The sequence below is a fragment of the Diaphorina citri genome, unplaced genomic scaffold (assembly GCF_000475195.1).
Source record: "Diaphorina citri unplaced genomic scaffold, Diaci psyllid genome assembly version 1.1 scaffold56, whole genome shotgun sequence".
Lineage (NCBI taxonomy): Eukaryota > Metazoa > Arthropoda > Insecta > Hemiptera > Psyllidae > Diaphorina > Diaphorina citri.
This window is the reverse complement of record NW_007377493.1, coordinates 34,253-59,456: the sequence shown is the minus strand read 5'-3', so window position 1 is coordinate 59,456 and position 25,204 is coordinate 34,253. Positions and strand designations below refer to the sequence as shown.

The 25,204-nt window shown below is 35.0% G+C and overlaps 2 protein-coding genes across 2 annotated transcripts in view; one reads left to right on the top strand and one right to left on the bottom strand.

Annotated features, from left to right (window-relative positions):
• Positions 1–179: 179 nt before the first annotated feature.
• Positions 180–3,871, top strand: LOC103517591 (dnaJ-like protein 60). The gene is made up of 5 exons (XM_008482639.3): positions 180–369; positions 1,085–1,264; positions 1,530–1,826; positions 2,623–2,793; positions 3,169–3,871. Exons 2-5 carry the CDS (start codon positions 1,167–1,169, stop codon positions 3,335–3,337), a joined length of 735 nt encoding a protein of 244 aa, XP_008480861.1. The 5' UTR covers positions 180–369; positions 1,085–1,166; the 3' UTR covers positions 3,338–3,871.
• Positions 3,872–4,357: 486 nt separating this feature from the next.
• LOC103517640 (RYamide receptor-like) overlaps positions 4,358–25,204 on the bottom strand; it is a 40,026-nt gene continuing 19,179 nt past the window's right edge. The window contains exons 3-8 of the mRNA XM_026829431.1: positions 22,993–23,141; positions 21,852–21,976; positions 19,741–19,958; positions 14,601–14,701; positions 6,828–6,918; positions 4,358–5,384 (exon numbers count right to left, since the gene is read on the bottom strand). Coding sequence (XP_026685232.1) covers positions 5,031–5,384; positions 6,828–6,918; positions 14,601–14,701; positions 19,741–19,958; positions 21,852–21,976; positions 22,993–23,141 — 1,038 coding nt within the window. The 3' untranslated portion in view covers positions 4,358–5,030. The remainder of the gene's footprint in view (positions 5,385–6,827; positions 6,919–14,600; positions 14,702–19,740; positions 19,959–21,851; positions 21,977–22,992; positions 23,142–25,204) is intronic.

Below are 25,204 nucleotides of genomic sequence, written 5' to 3'. Positions count from 1 at the left end.
AAAATTGGTTGCATCGGTGGATTCGATTCATTCGATGACATCGGTCCCCAATGGAGGGTTTTAGCGAGGGGACTTTCGTGTTTGATGTGGGGAAATTTTCATTTGTTCCCTTCGTTAAAAAATCCCTTGTTAAATTTTGAGGGATTTTTCAAAAATACAAAACAAAAGAAAAAATAAAAACAAAAATTTAAAAAAAGTGATAAAGAGAAGTGACAGAAAATCTACATTTTATATTTTAATAGTTATTAATTATAGTAATAGTACCAGAATAAACGGAAAAGCCGTGTAAGCTCTGTGACAAGAAGAAACGAATTGTTTGTAAATCCCGGAAGCAACTGCTTTTTTGGGTCAAAAGAGAGAAAACCACAGGTAATTTTCTATAGGTAATCACTGCTCCAGTTTCTACTACGTACCTAATTACCTTGATAATGTTGCTAGATATTATATAAGACTGGAAATTTTGATTTGCTCATTGAACCTAATTGCCAACAGCATTAGGTAGGTATCTTCAAGAAATTGATGAAAGAATTATATCAAATCATGAATCTTTGTGGTATAACAGAGAGCATTTTTACAACTTTTGTGGGTACCTCTACCACAGCATTACCAAGTGCCTCCTTTACTATTAATTTTCATCTACTCATATCATGAATTCACACTTGTAACGCTGCCACTGGTAATTACTCAATTAAAGTTGCTACTCACTTGTCCTCACAAGGCTGAGTAGACCCCAAACTCCAAGCACAGAGCTGAAAAAAACTCTGACCCTTCTGGGAATCAAACCCCAACAGACCTCTGAAGTGCATGCTTAGTGTGATACCCACTTGGCCTCAGAGCTACTAGTGATAGGTACTTATTATATTACCTATATTACACCATTACAAGTATGTTTAAGAGGTGATAAAAGGGAGTATTCTCTCTTCTATGAGGTATTATAGTATTCTTCCTTTTATGAGGTGATAAATCTATAGCACTGATTCATTGTCAGTATTACTGAACCGTTATCAAACTTACCTTCTTCAATGAATAAAACAAAATACTTACAGCCACATTATTACTCCATGTCATTGTATTTATGTTGTAGTATGACAATTGATGGCATCCAGACAATCTGACATTTGAAACACTTATCTTCTACTGGTACCAATAGAAAATTACCCATAAAAATGTATTCACACCTATGCTCCTGTATGAAAACCAACACTTTCAACTCTAAATCAGCTTTTTTCCTGTTTAACAGAACAGGTCTGTGTTGTAATCAAAGGTAAGATTCACTTCAATTCAGTCCTATTATATGCAAAGCCCAAGCTATAAGCAATTAAAAATGTGTGTTAAAGCATCAATGCTTTCCAAGCAGTGCCAAGCATCAATTGTCTTTCCCCAATCAAGCAATACACTTTACAAAATTTTAAGAGTTGACTTGGACTTGAACCTACCTCCAAAAGTACACCACATTAACTATTACACTCCTTAGTTTATTATTATTATTAAAAACCTTGATTGAGTTTATTTTTATGTTTTGATTACAGATATAGTTCAGGACAAGATCATACCCACTATGAGATTTTGGAATTGGAGAGAAATTGTTCACCTAAAGAAATCAGATCAGCTTTCATCAGACTGTCCAAACAATTCCACCCCGATAAAAATCCAAGCAACCCAGCTCTTCATGATAAATTTGTGAAACTCAATGAAGCTTATAGTATACTGAATGATATGGATCGTAGAAGAAATTATGATGCTTCTCTGAATCTTCAAACAGTCAGACAGAATATGTTTGTACATAAAACAAGAGCTAGAAGTAGTTACAGTGATAGTGGTGAGAGGTAAATATCACATCATATATCCATATATATTACTGTTACATTTCTTGCATTGTGATCTAATAGATCAGGGGTTTCCAACTTCCATGTGTATGTGGGCCACATGCTACATTGGGAGGTACTTTGCAGGCCACATATTTATGTACATAGGGGAGCATTGTAGGAACCCCCCCTCCCCTCCCCAACTTTAAAGAAATGCAGTCTGATCGAATTTTAAGCGCCGCAGGCAAAATTTTTCGAAAAGTAAGTATTCTAATAATAATTGTAGCTGAACACTAAAGGGGGTCAGTTTTTGTCCAAAGTACCAAACATTTTTTTTTTTTAATTTAGGTAGTAAGTTTGTACAAATCCCAAAAGCTTCATGGGCCACAAAAATGGTCTGGCGGGTTACATGTGGCCCGTGGGCCACTAGTTGGAAACCCCTGTAATAGATCATTTATACTTAGGGGTATACTTTAGTATAATAAATTAAGTAATATTAGTTAATTTGACTGCAAAACTTTTTAATATTTATACATTCTCTTGTTAAAATTGGAAATATATTTATTATTATTTAAAAAAGAGGTTTGATAGAGGGAACTGTAACTGCTAAGGTTTTACTGTCCCGAAAGTGAAGAGAGAAGGAAGAAGGATAGGAGAAAAGCAAGAGCGAACCTTATCTATTGGGGATAAAAATCTGGGCGGGAATCAAACCCGTGACCTAGCACTTACAAGGCAGACGCTAAACCTTTCTAGCTAACTAAACTAGGTTGGCAACTGGAAATCAAATGCTCAAAGAATTTTGTAATTTTCATTTCAGACCAGAGAACTGGAAAGATTACTATGATTTCGCAGCTCAGATGAAAAGAAATGAATCAATCCATGTACCTAAATTTCTTCACAAGTTTGAAACATTATCTAAAGCTACATTAGTCATGTTGTTGATTGGTGTGGCGACAGGAGCTTTAGGACTGCAAATACTAGCTGTACAGTAAGTCTCATCCATATTATTTAAAATTTAAACTATCAGAATTATTTTCTGTACAAATATTTATTTCGGTCACATGTTTCAGAAAAAATTACCCAATTTTCCCAAAGTGCAGGGCCTCAAAAGGCCCCATTGGCCCTAAAAACTTACAAGAAAGTATCCTTTGTGTCTAACATATTTGACGAATTGTATCAAAACTGGACAAACCGTTTGAAAGTTAAGGTGAAACAAACACACAGGCGAACTTAAGGACAAAAAGAACCAACCATCTATTTAAAAAAAAGTGCTTCAACGCAACATTTACTTATGTGTAACGTTTCCATTTTAATTGGACAGTATAAACAAGACAATCTAATTCCAATCCCATTTTTTGCACAGATATTCAAAAACATTTCCTCGAAACGTGGTGAACTCAAGGGAGATGGAAATTTCTCAAAACTTAATGAATGCAAGAAACGATGCAAAGAAATATGATTTACAGGAGAACATCGATAGATTTGCAAAGCGATATCAGGAGAGCTACCCATACCGAAGGCCCGATTCTTAACCTCTTCTAAAGGTGTGAATTCATTTTTAATTTGTGGTCGTATTTGTTACCTTATTTTGACGATGCTTTACGAGTTATATTTTTTAGTTATCTGAGACCTATTCCATGAAGGACTTTTCATCTCTAACTTCGCACTTCTCACTCCTTGTGCAGAAACGGAAGTAGGTACGTCATACTGTTTGTCAATTTTTGCTGGGCGAAAAGTGTGAAGATCGGAGTGATATCTCCTTCGTGGAATAGGGCTCATATTTCATCTGCTTATCTGTTTTGTTCTGTGATATCTTGAGTATTCTTGAGGTTGTCAGGTTGTCTTTTAGTTGACGATATAGGTCGAGAAGTATTAAATGAAAACGAGAGTATTTGAAGCATTGAAACTTTTGACGAAATTTACTGTAGGAACATCGGGGGAGAAGAGAACTAAATTTAATGTGGCCTTTACACAATTACAAATTTTTCTTGGACGAAACATATACATTATAAAACTAGATAAAATACATCGAATAAAACATAATAATTATTTGAAATCAAAACGAATACGTAATAATCATTTAATAACACTTTGTTCATAATTATATCTCAAAATTTGCCTCGTTGGTATGTTGATCAAGACGATCGCCTGTTACACGGAAAGATGTGGGTTCAATTCCTGCCGAAGTATGTGATTTTGTCCACAATACTATTATGCATTTAACCACAATAATAGTAGTAGAACCTGTTGATAAGGGTAAAGGGAACTCCTTAGTATTATTCGAGCAGTGTCTATATGTAATCACTCATTATTATTTTCCATATAAGGTATGACTTTCCCTACTATGTTTTAAAAGTACAGATCTAATAAACTCGTGCTTTTACATCAACATTGACACCTATTATAATTTTTGATCAAAAATTCCCTCATAATATTCTAACTAGTCCGTTCTAAACCCAAAATTTCCTCTTGTTCTACCTCGGCAAGTGTAAATAAAACACATCCTCAATAAACGTGTAGGTAAGATTTTAAACATCCTTTTATAATTTTCCTTTCGCTGGGCAATTAGGTAACGTACAGAGTAAATATTTCCCTATAATTCATTGTAGTGTGTCTAATTGAATTAGTGGGACACAAATTATGAATAATTTCCCGCATTAAAATGTTCGTAAAATATTGTCGCTTAGAAAAATGACACAACTTTGTTTGGATAATGGGAGTTTTACAACCATGTGGGATTTTTACACCCTTTAAAGTTTCTCCTTGGATGGTAGTACTGAACATATGGGTTATTCATAACTTGAGGACTAGTTTTCCCTTACGCATACCTAGGAAAACTAGCCTTTATGTTAAGGTTAACCAAGGAATATCAACTAATACCAGCCTTACAGCATCAGAAAAGCGTTTTTGTAACTTTACATTTCACATTTCGCTATAGTTTAATGTGTCATCGTCACAACTATTATGGTTTTGCAAAGTTCCTAAAAGGTTTCCCTTTTATAATATTTTTTATTTTATTTATTTATTATTGGTTATAATTCAATGTACACAATACAAGAAATTCCAAACAAAGGGCGAAATTATTGCTTGGGGCAATCTCTACCATTTACCCCTTCCTAACTTCTTCATATCTTTGCAGAGTGCAAAGAAGGCTAGGTTCTTTCTGTGTCCTATAGTACGAGTATGTTGGCGATGTTACTTCTGAAGCGACTGGAATACACACATTTACAGGCATAATTCTTCGAGATCTGATTGGCTGCACGGTTTAGCTGGAGTGTCAAAAGAATTATGTGAGTTGAACGATAACTGTTTCGACTGATTTGGTTTAACAGCCGTTTCCCGCACTGACATATGTCGGTAGAACAGAGGGTTGCTCAGGTTAGTGGTCAATTTGGTGTGACCCCGGCTTGAGTAGGTTCTACGCCAGTCGTAAGCGTTGGTCATGGTCGTCGAATGTAATGAAGCTCGACATGGTGTTAACGTTTGGTCCAAATCCATACTGTCGTGACGACTGGACCAATTCCTGCGCCTCTTCTTGAACGGACGAAATCGGAGCTGGAATTCGCGCTTGAATTTTTCCTGGAATGAAGAAACCGTGAGATTGGATTAGTTTTTAGTGAAGGAAAAACTATAAAAAAAGAGCCCTTGTCAATTATTTTGTTACATTTTATTTACGTTAAAAAATATTTACATTTACAGGAGCAAATTAGGTAAACCTATCTGATAATTTAATAGCATATCGTAATAAATTTAGTGACAAATGTCAGGAGCCCATCAGACTAGAATCACTTCACGAGGTCCCCGGTACGCTCCATGGAATTTAAATGAGTTTCATTCCTGCAATTGATTGAAAGATAATCGATTTTTTTCTCATTTTTATTTATTTATAGCAGAATTCAATAACCACTTTAAATTTAATAAAGGTACGTATACCTCCTACGTACAAGGAATTTGAAATTCAAATATTTTCGTTAGGTCCCTACCTATTGTAAGTTGTAAGGCTTCTTTTGTTAGCTTAATGTGTACGCGAAAGTTATTTGGGACACAGAATGTTATTACTCATTCAGCTCATTCTTGCCTTTTTTTCGGAACCTGGATTTAAATTAAAAATAATAATGAAAAATTAATAATTCATAGGAATACACGTCTAGATGGAAAAAAAAATCCATTTCCCTGAGAAAAAGAAAAGTACCTAGATATATATATATATATAGATATATTTTTTTTTTCTAATTCGAATTCCTGTTTCCCGAGTACCTGCGACTTTACCTTAAAGTGAAAATTATTCTATTTATAAATATACGTACAAGTAAATCTGAAATTTCTTTCCATTTTTTCCTCTATTCTATTATTACATTTTTAATGAAGCGAAAAAAAGTAATAAATTATGTTTCTATGGTTACAAAATGCGCGAAAATTTTAAATTTTTAATACTTTCCACTATTCATTTCGTTGGGGTAGTTAAAACCATCTGTTGTTTTCCAGATATTATTTCGGGGTAAGCTTCTATCTCTTGTGGCTTCTTTCAAGCCTTTGGTGAAATATTTTCAAGTGTTTCCTCTTCTTTACTGACTTGACGTGAACCGCCACTCTAGCTATTCCACAGGAATTAGGGGGGGGGGGGCTTAAACCCTTTGTGTTTTTAAAGTGAAAAAAAAAAAAGAAATTTGAAAGTATGATTGTTATGCCTATCACACCCTATGAATATGAAACTCAAGGCATTGCTAAATAGATAGCCAATACATGTGACAGGCATACATTATGGTCCCATTAGTAGGTAATAGATAATAGAATTACTTAGGCACTTTGAAAATAAAGCAAAACCCTTCAACAGAAATCTAAATATTCCCACTTCATCGGACATATATCTACGTAGATGACAGTTTTCAAAGTTGTTTTCAATACTTGGCCTTTGTGTTTGCCTTTACTTTTTATTCTCCAAGGACACTTTGCTTTTTTCATTAGTTTTTTTTTCTTTCCTTATCCTATTAGGATAAGTAATGTTTTTCTTTTAATACTCACGTTGTAAATTCCATAGATGAATGGGTTATAACAACTATTACTCATGGCTAACCAATCACAGCAGAAGAAAACTATGTTGATGTAATGATATCTGTGGACAAAAAAAGAATAATGTTTATTTTATTATAAAGAAATGTAGGTACAGGCCATAGGGGTTTTGGGAGCTCGAAGGAAAACGGGCTTTCCTTACGAATTTTACAAACTCAGCAATATGTAATATTGAGGTAAGTCTAGGGGTTAACGTCACTTTTAAGACCTTAGGTCTTCTCATGACGGCGGTTTTACCCACCTTTCGGCGACTAGCTACCCGCCTCCTCAATATAACCTCACTCAGTCTGAGTGGAGCGAGGAACCCAGCAGCACGCGATTGCTCAGACGCTCACCCATCCAGATACGAACCACGGGCAACGTTGCTTAATTTAAGTGATCCGTGGGGAACTGTTGTATTCAACGTGCTACCGCCGCTATTTATTTTAGAGAGAAATTTATTCGATTCATTATGAAGATTTTCATTTAAGTTTTCGTCAAGTAAAGTTATTTAGCGACCTGGGCCAACATTACCGACCAGCATAAAAAGAAATAATTAAAGAATAATACGGGAGACTCTTGTAATGTGACATCCACATTTATTTTATTATTATTATTATTATTATTATTATTATTATTATTATTATTATTTTATGTAGGTAGGTATAAGTATAAAAATAATGATTTCGTACAATCCAGAGAAGAACTTTTACTCCATAAATTTAATAGGAATTCCACTTAGGACTCATAGGACATTATTTTCAATTTTTCAATCACATTAAATAATAAAATTATGTTCGTATATACATATACGATTAGACATAAGTTCCGATTTTTCTTCCGAAAGAAGAGCCAAAAATAAACACAACTGCCAAAGTACAAATTTAATGGGAAAAAAGCCACAATGTTATTGTATATCTACATAACACCCATAAGTAATCCTAAAGAGATAAAGAATGTATAAAATATTATTAATCCTATGGCCACGTTTTGGCCAAACATAATAGTGCCCCAAGTCGCCATCTGTTAATATTAATTTTCCGAAAATGTGTTCGAACATAATTTTCTTCAACTGTTCCAAAAAAAAACTTATATTTCAAGTTTCCACTTTCCAAATGTTATCACAGGGACGGAAATACGAAGGACTTTTGTGAAATAAAATGTGACCTCTCCTAACTCTCCGATTTTTATTCCCTCGAACAATGAGATCCCAAATGAACTTTATGTTGGAATTCCTGACAATTTCCTTTCAAAAATTGAAATTTTCAAAGGGACGGAAAAAGAGTTTTCAAGAGTAAAACTCATCTACAGTTCGATTTTCTTATAGACGGCGGGCGCCCTTAAAATCGGGTCTGTTTATCAGGAAGGACAAGCTGAAAATCTTATCTACTGACTTTTGGGACACAAACACGATTATCGATCATACAGGGTAGACTGTGGTGAATGAACTTTATAAATTTTCATAAGAATAACCACCAGATTTCTCGTCTATATTTGGCTTTTCCAAATTCATACACAAAAAGCCCACTCGGAGACTTAGGTGTAGGGACAAACAGCCCTAGAGGATGAGTTAAGGTTCTACGAATGGCTTTCCCAAAACTTATTGATAGATTCTGACGTAACTTCCCAAAACTTCCACACGACGACGACGACACTAACTGACAAAACTGTTAACATGAAAATAAAAGGAAAAACAATTTGGCGATTATGTTCGCGGATTTCGCGATTATGTTCGCGGATTTCGCGATTTTGTTCGCAGATTTGGCGATTTTGTTCGCGGATTTCGCGATTTTGTTCGCGGATTTCGCGATTATGTTCGCAGATTTCGTGATTATGTTTAATTGAGAGAAGGTTGAAGGAATTGAGATTCAGCATTTTCAGCAGACACGAAAAACTGGGAATGCAGACTTGGCCTTAATTTTCTGATATCACCACATTTATAGGCCGACTTTTTTGGATAGGAACTTGGCCTTTTTTTCACATTTGTGTTTTTGTGGGGGTTAATATTTACACTACGCTTTTATTTATTTTTATTATTAATTATGTATTATTTATTATTTTTACTTGAATGAGACTAGAACCACTAACCGCCAGATTCGAAGTCCGCCATGCTAACCACTCTTTGAGTTTGGTTAACTATAATTGTGTTTTGTGTAACTACCTAGCTATTTATCTTCCCAACATACCCTTTTCTTTTCCTGGTGCTTCAAAAGGCACCGTACCGGAGAGATTTCAAATGTTCCTAGAGTTGTGGTTTGCAAATTTATTATTTTAATTACTGAAAATATCTTTACAGGTACATAAAAGAGATAGGTACCATTTTCAATTTTCAAATGGAACTTTCAATATAGGCGAGGAAAAACGATGCTTTCCCTTGATTATCATTACTATCATAGACTTGAGATAAAAATGAGAAATATTTTATACCTCGTTACCTACTACGTATTTAATAGGTACGCTACGTGAAATAGGTCTACGGTACCCTCTGTGTACTATAGTAACTAGTTCTACCCTCTGTCCCCTTTGTACTAGGTTTTTTGGTCCAACTATGTCGAGATTCTGCACGGATAAAAGTAAAATTTCATTTATTAAAGGAACTTTAATTGTTTAACACAAATGCTTGTCACAAAATATGTCGTTCCTGTTTCTCACTTAATACACTCGCTCAAAATTCGTTCCCCGCATTTAACACTACACTACGCTAAATTTTATGACTTGACTGGGACTTTAACCACCAACCTACAAATCCAGATGTCGAGATTCTGCACGGATAAAAGTAAAATTTCATTTATTAAAGGAACTTTAATTGTTTAACACAAATGCTTGTCACAAAATATGTAGTTCCTCGCTTAATACACTCGCTCAAAATTCGTTCCCCGCATTTAACACTACACTACGCTAAATTTTATGACTTGACTGGGACTTGAACCACCAACCTACAAATCCACAGTCCACCGCTCTAACAGATTTCATCAATAAAACATCCGTCGAAAACAAAAACAATTTTCCATTTTCCTCGTTGGAAGCATTTAACACGTTCCGTATGAGTAGCACGTAGACACGTGGGAAAAATTGGGAAATGGCCAAAATGAGGATTAAATGTTTAATGAAGATACCGATCAATGGAAATATGTGTGCTGGACGCAAAAGTCATTCAAAAGCATTAGTTTTTATTTATTTTTACGTTTTTCTACCTCGGTGGTGTAGTGGTCAAGGCGCTCGCCTGGTAAACAGGAGGGCGTGAGTTCAATCCCAGACGAGGTATGCAATTTTATCCTCAATATAATTTGAGAATTTGACAATAATAGTAGTAGCCTACTACTTGAGTAAAGGGACTTTTCAGTCCTATGCGAGCAGTTTAAATGAGCACTATTATTATTATTTTCTCCCAATATGAGTAATTACCTACACTCCTTTTTACTTTCTTTTCTAATACCAATGGATACTACACTCTAACACGCTATATAGGTATTTTAGGGATTCGTGTTATCCCAGGCGGGAAACAGTGGGAACGGAGATTGAAAAATAGGTAATACTAATGATAATAATATCCAGATAATAAAAGGAATAATACTATAATAATATAATGATAATAATAGTAATAATATCTTGATAATAAAAGGAATGATAATAATAATATCCGCAACAAGTGTTTCGCTGCTGGCAGGTATTATCGTTATTTTTTTGTTTTGTATCTCCACTATTCAATATTTTTACTTTTTTTTCTCTTTGGTTTTTGTGGTCGATAAAAGGCAAAACGGCCTACGTAATTTTGTACACCCACACCAACCTCGGTGTTTTTGTGTGCTAACGTGGTGTCCTTTGGATCTAACCAAATAAATTATGACTGTAAATTCAAATTAACGACCTCTATATTTTTTATAAATTAAATTTATATTCTTGGATTCTGAAGAATAAAAAAATGCAAACACCTTTAACTCCTTTAAATCTAGAATGCAATAATTCTTTACTCACTCTTTTCTGGATAATTCAATATTAGTGAAATCACCTACTAAATCATTGGGGAAACTCGCCTTAAGGTATTGACTTTGCCTAGTTTCAATTTCAAATTCCCTTTTCACTTTCCTTTATCCTAAGAATAGGTACACAGAAATATTGTTGTAGGTCCGACTTTCTATCTCTCCTTGCTTTTTCGCTAAATTTCCATTTTTATGTTCTCTTTTTTATGAAGTTGTAAAATGAAAATTGTTTAATAATAAAAGATACCTAATGCATTAGAAAGCTCTGGCTTTAAAGCAGCGGTTATAAACCACGTCTTAAAATTGAATTTATTTCTTATTGTTTTTGTTTGATTTTATATTTCCAAGTTACCTACCAAATACGAGGTCCGACAATAAAGTTCCTGGAATGCCCCCATAGTTCCGCACCTAATGCACACAGAGAAACCAAATTTTCCAGAAATGAAGCTTGATCTTTCCTCTTTCAATTGCATTCTTTTCTGATTAGTAGTTTTCAAGTAGCCATCCGTTATCGAACACCTACTCATTTTATTCTGTCGGATTTTATTTAGTGGAGATTATTTGAAATTTGGGTTCACATGTAAGTATTGAAGTAGAAGAAAATATTATGTATATTGGATATTAGTGGTCCGCCACCTCGAGAGACTTGTCCCTCAATCTGAACTTCCTAATACCTCGTCGACAATGTTGAAATCTTGAGAAAATAAGAGTCCGAATGGCGGGACTATTAGGGGCAGAATTAATGCGTTGCCTTGGAGTTGTTTAACTGTTCGTCACTAAGTGTGGAAAGTAGGTGCCGGGAATGCACGTTGACAGTGAAAATATGGAAAATGTTTGAGAAAGTTTAGACTTTTTTACCCTTTGACTCTTTGAGCGAAAGAGCCAGAAGTCAGACTCATTTTTTCCTGTGTCCACGTAGCTAGTGTCGGTTTTGCAAAAGTTAAGCTAGTAAAGAAGAGGAAACATCACTTCAATATTTTTGATATTTGACCCCAATAGAAAAAGGCCCAAAAAACGTAAAAGAAAAGAACCTATTATTGTTATCTACTATTATTGTTAGATATTATTATTATTTTTTTTTTTTCTCCTTCTTTTTCTTTTCTAACTGACGTTGTACAATTGTATTCATTGAAATGTTGTATTTTTAATGTTATATTATATACAATAAAAATAAATTGAATTGAATTGAACCTACAAATGGTAGAAGCGCTCATCCCGAAATAATAGCAATGGCCCCCCAAATAGGGGTAGGAAAAGTAACCAGAGTAAAATCTGGTGAAATAGGTATAGGTATCTACTATCTATTTGCACTTTGTGTTTTCATTTTTAATGTGATTTGAATCTATTTTCACGTGTTTGAATAAAAATTTCCTCAGCACACTTTGACTTTATTTTTCCTTCTTTTTATTTTACTAAAACATTGCCTTAGGTTAAACAACCATCATAGGTAGCTACATATTACCAAGAGAATATAGGCCCTGGAGGTCCGTCTATGAAGGATGCCTCTAACTTAATTCGACCCAAACTAACCTGGGGTACTTCAAAAACTTTCCATCTCAACTTTTGATGGAAGTTTGAGGTTAACAGGGACTTGTGGGAGAAGGTCCTTTTTTACGAGCTCACTAGGAAGTAGGGATAGGACTAGTTTCTTCTTCTTCTTCTTCTTCTTCTTCTTCTTCTTCTTCTTCTTCTTCTTCTTCTTCTCCTCCTCCTCCTCCTTCTTCTTTATTTATTTATTTATTTGTACAATTCACGGCTTACAAAACAAAATAAAGAGCCATTAACATGATAGGGGAAGGGTATCTACTATCATGTTTACAGAGTAATTTAAGTAAAAATATAAACTAGGTGATATTAAAAAAAAAAAACTAGGGACTAGTTTCTTCTTCTTCTTCTTCTTCTTCTTCTTCTTCTTCTTCTTCTTCTTCTTCTTCTTCTCCTCCTCCTCCTTCTTCTTCTTCTTCTTCTCCTTCTTCTCCTCCTCCTCCTTTTTCTTCTCCTTCCTCTCCTCCTTCTTCTTCTTCTCCTTCCTCTCCTCCTCCTTCTCCTCTTCCTCCTCCTTCTTCTTCTTCTCCTCCTTCTTCTTCTCCTTCTTCTTCTTCGTCTTCTTCTTCGTCTTCTCCTTCTTCTACTCCTTCTCCTTCTTCTTCTTCTTCTTCTTCTTCTTCTTCTTCTTCTTCGTCTTCTCCTCCTCCTTCTTCTTCTTCTCCTCCTCCTTCTTCTTTCTTTTCTTCTTCCTCCTCTTCTTCTCCCTTTGTCTTTTTCACCATCCTCAGTGTTGTATTGGTTAGGGATGCTGACTGTCAGGTGGGAAATTGTCAAGTCAGAAAATTTACCATTCTACCATTTCTTCAACTGATGTGAAAATCAATCGCTCATGATTTCCTGCTGGGCCGCCTTGTTTTTGCGTTCATTCAAAATGTGCGTCAGAGAGAGAGAGAGAGAGAGAGGAGATAGCAGAGTCGAAACAAGACAAGTTCAAAGGAAGCGCAAAGAAAAGAGAGAGAGAGTAGATAGCAGAGTCGAAACAAGACAAGTTCAAAGGAAGCGCAAAGAAAAGAGAGAGAGAGAGAGAGAGAGAGAGAGAGATTGAGATTTAGACATTTAGAGAAACATAGAGGGAGAGAGGGTAGAGAAGTGCAAAGGAGAGAGTGAGATAGGAAATAATAGCAGAGTTGAAATAAGTTCAAGGTCACACGACGCGTGTACGCAATGGTTTCGAGTGAGGGAGTGAGTGAGAGAGAAAACGGTTTTGAATGAGGGAGTGAGTGAGAGAGAAAATCTGAAAATGTTTTGATTTCTCTAATAGTCCATGCAAAATTAGCTAAAATCTGAAAATATATTATTTGAATTTCCTAATAGTCCATGCAATATTGCAAAATTAGGTTGTAGGTACTTCATCGATCTTGTTTTTATTTTCAAGAACAGGTAGGTACCTATGTATATTTGTACAAGAATTATTGTTTGGTACGAGTGTATGACTTATTCAATTATTCATAAACTTTTGCATCTCCACCAATTTCTTGAAAAAAAAGAAAGAGAGAGAGAGAGCAGGGTTTATACGCAACCTGGAAAAGTCATGGAATCTGAAAATCGGCCAAAAAGTCAGGGAATAGTCATGGAAAATCATGAAAATTTAAAGAAAACCTGGAAAAGTCATGGAACTTGTCACCCGGTCAAAAATTAAAAATGTTCAAATCAATTATCAAGTTTTTCCGAAAAACGGCCTGCGGTGCATTCCCCCTCATATTCCTTGACGTTCTGCATATTGCATATTTTATTTATGAAGGAGTAATCTTCCTGATTTTTAAGTACCTCCGCCCCCTAATTTTCTGGAAAAGTCATGGAATACCTAGTCATGGAATTTCATTCCGGGAAAAGCGTATAAACCCTGGAGAGAGAGAGAAATACTATCAAGGTCAATAATACTACGGAATTTACTACGAGGTTGTCACGTGCTCTCAAGGTCAAGGTCTTTTGCTAGAATGCTTGTGGGATTTTTCCCTTACAAGAGGGGTTTATTATATTCTCCCATCTTTGGTGGGACTTTTCTATTATTACATGGTTTTACTTATTTTTATTTCTTAAGGGAGACTTTGACTATTTTTTTTTTTTTTTTTACCGTGATTTTTGCTGTTATCATCCATGGTTTAGATAAGCAGATATAATGTTTCTTTAATTAACCAAAAATAGTCCAGTAATTCCTAAAGGATTAAAAAACATTATTGGGTACCTACTTTATTAATTACATATTACGAATACTTACGAGTTGATGCTGGGGAAGATGCCTTGTAAAACGTTGTAAGTCTGTAGTGGTAACCAACAGATAGCAAAGAGTGCCACAACTATGACCAGCATTTTGATAACCTGAAAAAAAACATTATTAATTATTTTTAAAGTAACGATTTTTTTTAAATATGTACCTACTATGGAACAGATAGATCCCATTTGTGTTAGTAAGGATAGGTATACAGGAGAAATGGTTATAGGGAACGAATGGCAAAGTAAAGCTGACTGAAAAAGGCTAACCAGAAACACCGTTCGCATTTTCTCACACAAATGAGCTGGGCCCGTCCCTCCGGACGGGCCCAGCTTGTTTTTATATATGTACCTAGGTACGAAAAAAGACTATCTCAGAATATATTGGTACCTTAGTATTTTTTTTGAATACCTAGTTACTTGATTAAAGGCCTGGTAACTTTGTGGAGGCTCGTTCTAACTATTGGGTTGTATGGAAAACCAAATACTTCTCCGCTTTTGTTTCGAGACAATTTAAAGGACTAGTTTCGCTGGCAAGAGAATCTTCAGCGGTGTTGAAATTCTTTGCTTTATTTTTAGCAAAGGATAAGGGTTTTATAAACAAGAAAAATCGAAACTGACTTTTAAGCGAACTGTGGAATGTACTTGAATTTAAATGTAATAACGCAGGTACGTTGAAATACATTAATCATCATACTTCTTTTCAATTGGAAGATTGATTTGACAGCGACAGTTGTGGCTGCTATTCCATTCAGACAGATTATAAGTTTCTCATGAAGATAGTAAGACTCCTACGTACTTTCTATTATATAAATTGAAACAATATCTTCATTTGACGTCACTTTCTTCATGGTTTTCCTCTATCAACGTTGAAAAGTCGGATGAAGATATAAAGATATTGCTCCAATTTATTTAATCTGAGTTGTGTTTTTATTGAAAAGATTTATTTAGCTCTCTAAGTCATATCTTCTTTTTAATGAAACTATTTTCATCTGTTGACTCTAATAGAGATTGATTGAAGACTCGGTTACTTGGTGAAGGTCCGTTCTAACTGTCGGATTGTAGAGAAAACGAATGCACAGTACAGACTAGAGACTAGAGGTACACTAATGTACGAAAAATGTTCTTTTTCCATACAATCCAACAGTTCTAATAGAGATGTTTATTTCGAACTTACTACCTTCGTATTTTAGTTGCAAGCAGATTTAAAAGTTTAAAACAATCCACATTGAAAAATCTTTTATTTAAAATATTATTAATCTAATGAATTACACTCTAACACTATAGAATAGAGCAGGGGTTTCCAACTAGCGGCCCGCGGGCCACGAAGCTTTTTGGGATTTGTACAAACTTACCTACCTAAATGTAGAAATTGAAAAAAAAAAGTTTGGTATCTACCTACTTAGGCAAAAGTTTTCAAATTTTAAAATTCCAATAAAAAATCCCTTAATATAATATGTTGAAACTGAGTTGGTCCCTTAAACAACAAGTCATGAAAGTAGTCATGCAAAAAAGGTCTGACCCCTCTGGGTATCGAGTTATCATTGAGTCATGGAAACTGACCCCCTTTAGTGTTCAGCTAAAATTAGAATACATTTTAAAAAATTTCGCCTGCGGCTCTCAAAATTCGATCGGTCTGCATTTCTGAAAAGTGGAGGGGGGGGGGGGTTCCTACAATGATCCCCTATGTTCATAATTAGTTGCCCGCGGGCGAAAAGGGGAGGGGGGGGGGGTTCCTACAATGATCCCCTATGTTCATAATTATGTGGCCCGCGAAGTACCTCCCAATGTAGCATGTGGCCCGCACACACATGGAAGTTGGAAACCCCTGGAATAGAGGATGACATAGAAATTTCATACATTTTAGCGTTAGTTGAGTCGCCTTTGGGAATTTTAATCATGAAATACATGTTGTAATTTGTAATGCATGAGGCGATATTTTTCTAACCTAATTAAGATCAGCTATGGGAATTTTCAACTTAGACGATGCAAATGCAAATTTTCGAAGAGGGAAAATTGAAAAACTGATCCCTGTGTTAATAATATTAGAACCCTATACGTATTATTACCTACAGAGATCTAGGCGTAGGTAGGTACCTATGTGACCTATTTGTAATGATAAAATACAACGTATATGTAGGTAGTTAGGTAAGTATACCTACTAACAAACTATTTAGGTACCTCCTTTGGACTACCAGGTACATAAATCACCAAAGTATGGAAAAGTATCTTACAAGTGTAATAGCCAATGGAAAAGCAGAATTTTGAATTTGGACGAATCATATCGAAATATGGAATTGTAAATACTTTTCCATACTTTGGTGATTTGGGGCACAGGTACATTAGACTGGCCCTTATTTTCGAAGTATTAAAAAGTAATTCAGTAAAAGAGAAAATGGAGCTCGAGAGGGGACCCCCCCACCCCCCCAAATATGGCCCTGGAGGTATCTACCCACACTTTTTTACGCCAAGTTGATGAAATTTCTTCGATCAGAGGACATTATTGGCCGTCTATGCTCCAACTTTGCAAAATTCTCTAAAAATAAAAGCTAATTATCAAACCGAACGAAAAGAAAAATTACACAAAAAAGTCGCTAACAAAGACTCGATTTTTCTCTCCAATTTCCCTATCTCTGATCTGTCGTTTAAAAATGTTCTATCTAAAAGTCCTGAAAGCATTTCTCTACTCCCATTGTTGAGTTGAAACAATAAGAAGGTACCTAACCTACATCCCAATACCTATAGGAACCGAATAGTTCTCTTGAAATATGGAGGGATACAAAGGTAATTGCACACAACAAAAAGTAGGTACCTCCCTACCTACTACCCACCTATCTAGAATTTTTTTTTTTTTTAAAATGTGTCCTCAAACTGTGGAAAGCTCGTTCCTTTTAGAACTGTAGCAATTTCTGGAATTCCCTGTAGGGCCATTGCAAATGTTTTATTATTGCTTTTATTATTTTATTGGCTATAGTTAGGATTAAAAACGGAGCTTCTCCAATTTTTGAAGCTTTAAAAAATGGAGTGTGCAGTAGGGACTTTTTCCAACCCTATTGATATCGTAAAGAAAGAAATTTTTTTCTTGTGAATGTTTTATCAGCGCTGGAAAACATGTAAAGCCGAATTTTAAAGCATAGTTACAGTGACGTAATGGCATTATTTTAATACTTAATGACAATGATGCCCTAATTTTGAACGTAATTAATAATAATAATAATAACCATTATAAAAAATAGTTGTGCTAGAACTTGGCGAATACTCTACTACCCGTACAGTGCAACTAGACTCCTAGATAAGACCACAAATAAATTTTATAGGTACTTACTTATTAATCACTTAATCAGTTTTGGACAAAGAGTGAGATTACTGTTGCAACTATTTGCTCCAATTCAAAACTTACATAAACCACAATACTTGAAATCGAGGTACTAAATAGCACTTACAGAGATTAACTTTTCCAGTATAATCTTTGAAAAAAGTATCTTTAAGCTCAATATTTAATAATTACTTATAGCGAAGATAAAAGGAAGATAAGAGCAGTCGAGGGAGGGATAACAGGAACTTTTAGGAGTAAAAACAATTTACTGCTAAATTTATGAGTAATATTACTCCCGCCCTCTTTTCAAAGTTCTGTCTACTCACACTTCTTCCTTTAGATCTTTCTTCGCTTTACCCTCTTTTTTTTTCGAGTTTTGCTGACCTCTTTCGAAACTTGTGACTTTATCTTTTTTCCAACCAAGTTAAATCTGTTCGTACGCCGAAAGTTGCCAAATGGAGACAACTTCAACAATGCTAGTGCAGTTTTTTAATTTAACCCGAAGTTTTTCGATTAGAACGTGAGTAGTAAATGATAGTAAAGTTGACTCCACTCCGTGTCTGTGGTCATAAATGATAAAACAATAAAAAGATATGAGAACCAGCTATTATGTCTTCGGAATTCAATAAAAAAGAAGAAGTCATGTGGACGACTCAGCAATTTGAGTCTGTTCATGAAAAAGATGTGTAGTTGAAAAACTTGAACCTTTTCTAGAAAGGTATGAAGGACAATTTGTACCCCATTATCTCCTCAAAACGTGATATATTATGACTTCTTTCCTTTCAGCATTGCGTCATTTTTATTTTATTTTATTATTATTTTCAACACAAGATATCTTGTTCAGATTTTTCTAACACTTCACTTTTTTACATAATTATTGTTCCATCAGCATTTTTTCACGTTGATCAATCAGACGAACGATTCCGGGTAAGGGAAGACGTTAGACAAAGCTGTCAATACGCTGATTTAGATAACCAGGAAGACACGGGGTTCGATTTTCAGGCAAGACATAGTTTAAAATATATTTTTTTTATATATCTATATAATCAATGAAATGGCCTTGATGACTACCTCGTCTAATAAAGAAGAGCTAGTATCATTACGAGTATTATTGTCATCAATAGTGTTATCATTATTATGATTGAAGATAAGAAAGACCAACAGATGCATTTAATGAAAATGGAATTGAAATAAGTACCGTTATCCGAATTGACTACAGACAAACATGATATAGATAGTATATATGTAGAATAATTATAGATATACTCGTACCTGCTACACTTCAAGTTCTATCATCCTATGTACACAAATATAATTATGTCCCCAAGGAAGACAAAGGATACGAAATTTCCTGAAAGGATTAGCTGGTGCCAGAATTACAAATTTTACACGAAACTCCATGCTCCAGGATTACAATAAGGGAAATATCGAGAGTACGGAAATATTTTGGAGAAGATCCAGTTACCTATTTGTGTTCTGTTATTTTACTTATTGTTTTTGTGAACAATATTTGTCTTACCTTCTTGTTGTTTATTCTTTTTCAATCAGCATTGTTTTATGCTGATTCAGACGAAAGATATATTCCTTACCTATACAGTCTTTACTGATGTTTAGTCAGTACCAAAATGCATGCTTATTAGATAACATTTACATAATATTTTATAATGATGGTTAACGGAAAGAGAGGTAATGAACAGTGATATTGAGTCAGAATCAGAAAGTGGAAGAGTTTGCCAGTTTTAAGGAGAAGAACGGGAGAAGCGCCAAAGAGAGAGGATAAAGATCTATTGGATCTTTTTTTTTCTGTAACAATGGGCGAAGTTTATCTTACCTTCTTTTTATTTTTCATCAACGTGGCATCCCTGGAATCCTGGGCATTCCCGGGGGCCTTGGAGCCCCAAAGTCTCAGAGCCATGCGGGCGTACACGAACGAGATAACAGAAAGCGGAATGGCGTACTGGACAACCGCTAAAACTCGCCTGTACAGAATCATCGTGTCGTCTGACAGGTGAATATTCGTGCAGAATGGCTTCAAATGAATGCGGCCCGCTGAAAATAGAATGTGAATTTTCATTTTATTTCATGGAACTTCACAAAGGTACTGAGTCCTCCATCAAGAATAAGTCCTTCCAATCCTAGAATAAAACTTGTTTTAAACAATATTTGCTACATAAAAAACATCAAAAGAACACAATAAATGCTAATTTAGATTAATTATTCGTACCTACTATGATATAGAAAACTTTCGGAAAAACTAAAAACAAACACGTTTGGTTGTGAAAATTAGGAGAAAAATTTTTATTTTGCCTGTTTATAGCCAGGAAGCAATCAGTAACAAACAAGCATAACATACTCGTAATTTATAGTTATTCTTCTTCTTCTTCTTCTTCTTCTTCTTCTTCTTCTTCTTCTTCTTCTTCTTCTTCTTCTTCTTCTTCTTCTTTTTCTTTTTCTTCACCTATTCCCATGTACAGACGGGGTCGGCGTTTTTCGTCAGCCTCTCAATCAGCCCTAAGGTGATCGCTTTGGGCTGACATTTGGTTTTGGCTACAAAATTTTACGAGAAGAAGAAGAAGAAGAAGAAGAATAACTATAAATTATGTTGTGCTTGTTTGTTACTGATTGCTTCCTGGCTATAAACAGGCAAAATAAATATTTTTCTCTTAATTTTCACAACCAAACGTGTTTGTTCTTAATTTTTCCGAAAGTTTTCTATATCATAGTACGAATAATTAATCTAAATTAGCATTTATTGTGTTCTTTTGATGTTTTTTAAGTAGCAAATATTGTTTAAAACAAGTTTTATTCTATTATAAAAAGAAATTCTGAAAGAGAACTACTTTAGGTCCTGTTGAAGCAGGTATTTTTATTTCAAAAGCTGCCCGTAATACCAGCTCCAAAATGTGATGTCTATACATGGAAGATATAGCAAGTCTTTATCTATCACTTGTTCTATTAGTACAGCAGCGCCTTTTAACCTACCCAAGTTACTAGATGTAGTGTCACAGCATAGAGCAACTGTTTTGTTAAGTAAATCCCGGTTCAAAGAAGTAGGTATTAGATTTATTTCATAGATGCATAGATTGAATATTAATAGTCCTTAAGCTACAGTACTGAATCAATAATTGTATTATCTATAAATTAATAATTGGCACCTCCATGCTTACATTACTTACAGTAGGTATATTAGGTAGGTACTAAGATATTTCCTAATGGAATACAATATTTACTGCACAGAATAGGTTGTAAACTTATATTGGTGTTCAATGGAATGCCCAATTCATGAGTTTTAGAGTCCCACTGAATGATTAATAGTAGTAAATATTGTTTAAAACAAGTTTTATTCTATGATAAAAAGTTCTAAACCCTTCTGTTTAGGAGTTATGGACTCAAAACTGGGTAAACGCCACATAATGCCCCTGGATTGCATAACCAAAGTGCCGGAAAACTTTAAGGCCGTTGAGCATGTCGACAGCGATGTCCGATCGAGCTGAAACTTTTTAGGTAGTGTTTTCTCACTAAATGGAACTAGAAATCGAGTGATATTCAAGACTTTTCCAAGATTTTTTTCCCACCTCTATAGCTAAGGGCCAGTCTAAGGTACATAAACTGTGAAGGAAAATATACTCAGCAATGTTATTTTAATCACCGTATCGTATGGAGAAAAAGTAATAGAAATAAAATCAATACCTTAGATAGATACCTATTATATTAGATGGATAATAATAAATTAGAACCCTTAGTTCCTGTTTTCTGGAATCCTGTAGCCAAAGCCAAATGTCAGCCCAACGCAATCACCCCGGTGCTGATTGAGAGGCTGACGAAAAACGCCGACCCCGCGTCTGACCACGGGAAAAAGCGAAGGAAAAGAAGAAGACGGAAGAAGAAGAAGAAGAAGAAAAAGAAGAAAAAGAAAGAAGAAGAAAAAATTGAAGTTCTTACCTGGATCGGTATATTCTTCCTCCATAGTAACTCCTGTAGCAATAGCCATTGGGGCTGCTAAAAAGGAAGATAATGTCCAAATGCCGAATATGCAAATCTTTGCTCTCAGCTTGGAAGGTCGTGCGCTGAAAGCAGGCAAATTGAATTAAGTGTCAAATTATGTTGAAAATTAGTATTTTTTCATGATTTTCTTCAACAGTGTAAGTGAATATTTCACTGTCGAAAATAAAATTGATTTTTACTTTCTATATTACCTATCTCTATTAATATGTAAAAAATATACCTGACCTTGGTTAGACTGTGGGGGTGGGGGCAAAGGGACTTTTCAGTCCTCTCCCTGCAGGATGAACAAGGTATATTCTATTCTAAATAGCTAGTCCCTAAAAAAACTAAAGTAATAGTGGTGGTGTAAGTAGTGGTCAAGAAGGTCGCCTGGTAAACAGGAGGGCGTCGGTTCAATTCTGGCCGAGGTATGGAATTTTATCCTCGATATTATTTGACAGTTTGACCACAATAATAGTAGTAGCCGACTGCTGGAGTAAAGTGACTTTTCAGACCTAAGTACTCAAGCTGTATAAAATAATCCCTATTATTCTTGGACCTTTCTACAACTGGAATCTAGCTCTACTAGGTAGGTACTTACTAACAATAGCAACGTTCGATATTTTTTTAGGGATGTGCCTAACTTCAATATTAATTACATTTGCATGCTACCTTGTTAATTATATGAACCTGTACAAGCCCAACATTAATTCATTACTAGAATACCTACCCTGCATGTAGGTGTACCGCTTTTTCTCAATATTATTAATAGCATATTGCCAACAAAATAGATGCAAATGCAATATGATAAATTTGTTCAAATGTAAGAGAAAAAATGAGTTAATCCTCTGACAAATAATATGTAGTTATATCGACAGCAATGGCCGTCAACGTAAGAACGCTGACCGTGACCGTTAAACATTGGACAAATGGACAGAAAGGGCACATGAAATTGGGTGTGGGAAAATGATATACTAAGCTTTCCTTAGACAGCTAGTAACTGTGTAAAAACTGTAAATTAATTAAAACAACCAGCACAGAACACAAAGTGCTGCATGCTTTTGTCCTAAGCTTCACCACAAGTGCCTTTCAGTCTTACCTTAGAGGGTTGAGAATAGCGCGATGTCTATCGACAGCAATGGCCGTCAACGTAAGAACGCTGACCGTGACCGTTAAACATTGGACAAATGGACAGAAAGGGCACATGAAATTGGGCAGGTTCCATCTTTGAAGAAGAGCAGCTTGAAACTGAAATTGAAAAATTAATAAAATGAGATCATTGAAATTAAATAAAAAGAAGTACCTACCCGTTAAACATTGGACAAATGGACAGAAAGGGCACATGAAATTGGGCAGGTTCCATCTTTGAAGAAGAGCAGCTTGAAACTGAAATTGGAAAAATAATAAAATGAGATCATTGAAATTAAATAAAAAGAAGTATACCTACCTACTCATACCGTCATACGTAAAGTACCTGGGACGTTTTTCTGTCAACTACCTATATTGCCAACAAAATAGATGCAAATGCAATATGATAAATTTGTTCAAATGTAGGAGAAAAAATGAGTTAATCCTCTGACAAATAATAGTTAATACTTAATTTATTAGGGACATGCATATTCTAGGTATTGATAAAGGATGAAGTACAAGTAGGTACCTACACCCAAATTCAAATATTGCCAACAAAATAGATGCAAATGCAATATGATAAATTTGTTCAAATGTAAGAGAAAAAATGAGTTAATCCTCTGACAAATAATAGTTAATATTTTATTAGGGACATGCATATTCTAGGTATTGATAAAGGATGAAGTACAAAAGTACCTACACCCAAATTCAGATTTGTACATAGATCAAAGTTGAAATGAACACATAAAATTCAGTGAACTGAGAAATGACAATGAAGTACAAATATAAATTCAATCCATGACATGATAAAAAGTAATAAATAAAACAGATGACAGATATAAAAGCTCCGATGCTGAAATTTGTAACTGATACAGAGAGTAACTGATGTAAAAAAGTAGGTATACCGCAAAGTTAGCGGAGTGGGGGTGTTATCGAGACACCTGAAACCACCAAACCCTCGAATTTCACCCCGGGTTGCTTAACATTTATGTACCATGTGATGAAATCGAAATTTTGAACTTGAGGCAAACCGCCAGACTGAAACTCATGTGAGAACTTTATCGAGACACCTGAAACCACCAAACCCTCGAATTTCACCCCGGGTTGCTTAACATTTATGTACCATGTGATGAAATCGAAATTTTAAAACTTGAGGCAAACCGCCAGACTGAAACTCATGTGAGAACTTCATCGAGACACCTGAAACCACCAAACCCTCGAATTTCACCCCGGGTTGCTTAACATTTATGTACCATGTGATGAAATCGAAATTTTAAACTTGAGGCAAACCGCCAGACTGAAACTCATGTGAGAACTTTGTGTCTCGTGTCTTCTGGTGACAAGAGGATGTCTCGGAACTCGGAGGGAAAGGCAACATTTGGTATGATTAAAGTGAAACTTTTTTATTTTATCATGATATTGTTTTTCTATCCAAATGATTACTCTCGCCTCGTCGGCAATATCTCCTATGTAAACACGATGAGTAATAATGCCACGCGCGCGGATTAGAGTCTAGACTTTACTACACATTTTACAAAGGAGTCGGTAATCTTGTACAAGAACCAAAGAGATATGAAAGCAATCTCCTATGTAAACACGATGAGTAATAATGCCACGCGCGCGGATTAGAGTCTAGACTTTACTACACATTTTACAAAGGAGTCGGTAATGTTGTACAAGAACCAAAGAGATATGAAAGCAGGAAAAGTTAGCATCGAAGGCAGAGTGATAAATCATAAAATTACCTTGAAAGTCATATGTAAAACACTAGCTGGGGGTTGAAAGAAAGAGAAAACTGCTGTGCGAACGGAAAAACAAGAAAAGAAAATTATAGGGTCCTAAAAACGGAAAATATTACCACACCAAATTTGAATTTTTTTTTCTGAGTGTTGTGAAATTTCTTATCATAAAATGAAGATCTTTATTAAAGTTTACATTGCAGACAACTCTCGAGTTCCTTATCTTTACATCTTTGCACGATACACACTGCTGTGCGAACGGAAAAACAAGAAAAGAAAATTATAGGGTCCTAAAAACGGAAAATATTACCACACCAAATTTGAATTTTTTTCTGAGTGTTGTGAAATTTCTTATCATTCAAAAGCTGCCCGTAATACCAGCTCCAAAATGTGATGTCTACATGGAAGATATAGCAAGTCTTTATCTATCATTTGTTCTATTAG

Coding starts and splice junctions, on each gene's coding strand:
- LOC103517591 (XM_008482639.3), top strand. CDS start 1,167: ATGTATTCACACCTATGCTCCTGTATGAAAACCAACACTTTCAACTCT. Junction 1,827..2,622: donor TACAGTGATAGTGGTGAGAG/GTAAATATCACA, acceptor TTTTCATTTCAG/ACCAGAGAACTGGAAAGATT. Junction 2,794..3,168: donor CTGCAAATACTAGCTGTACA/GTAAGTCTCATC, acceptor TTTTTTGCACAG/ATATTCAAAAACATTTCCTC.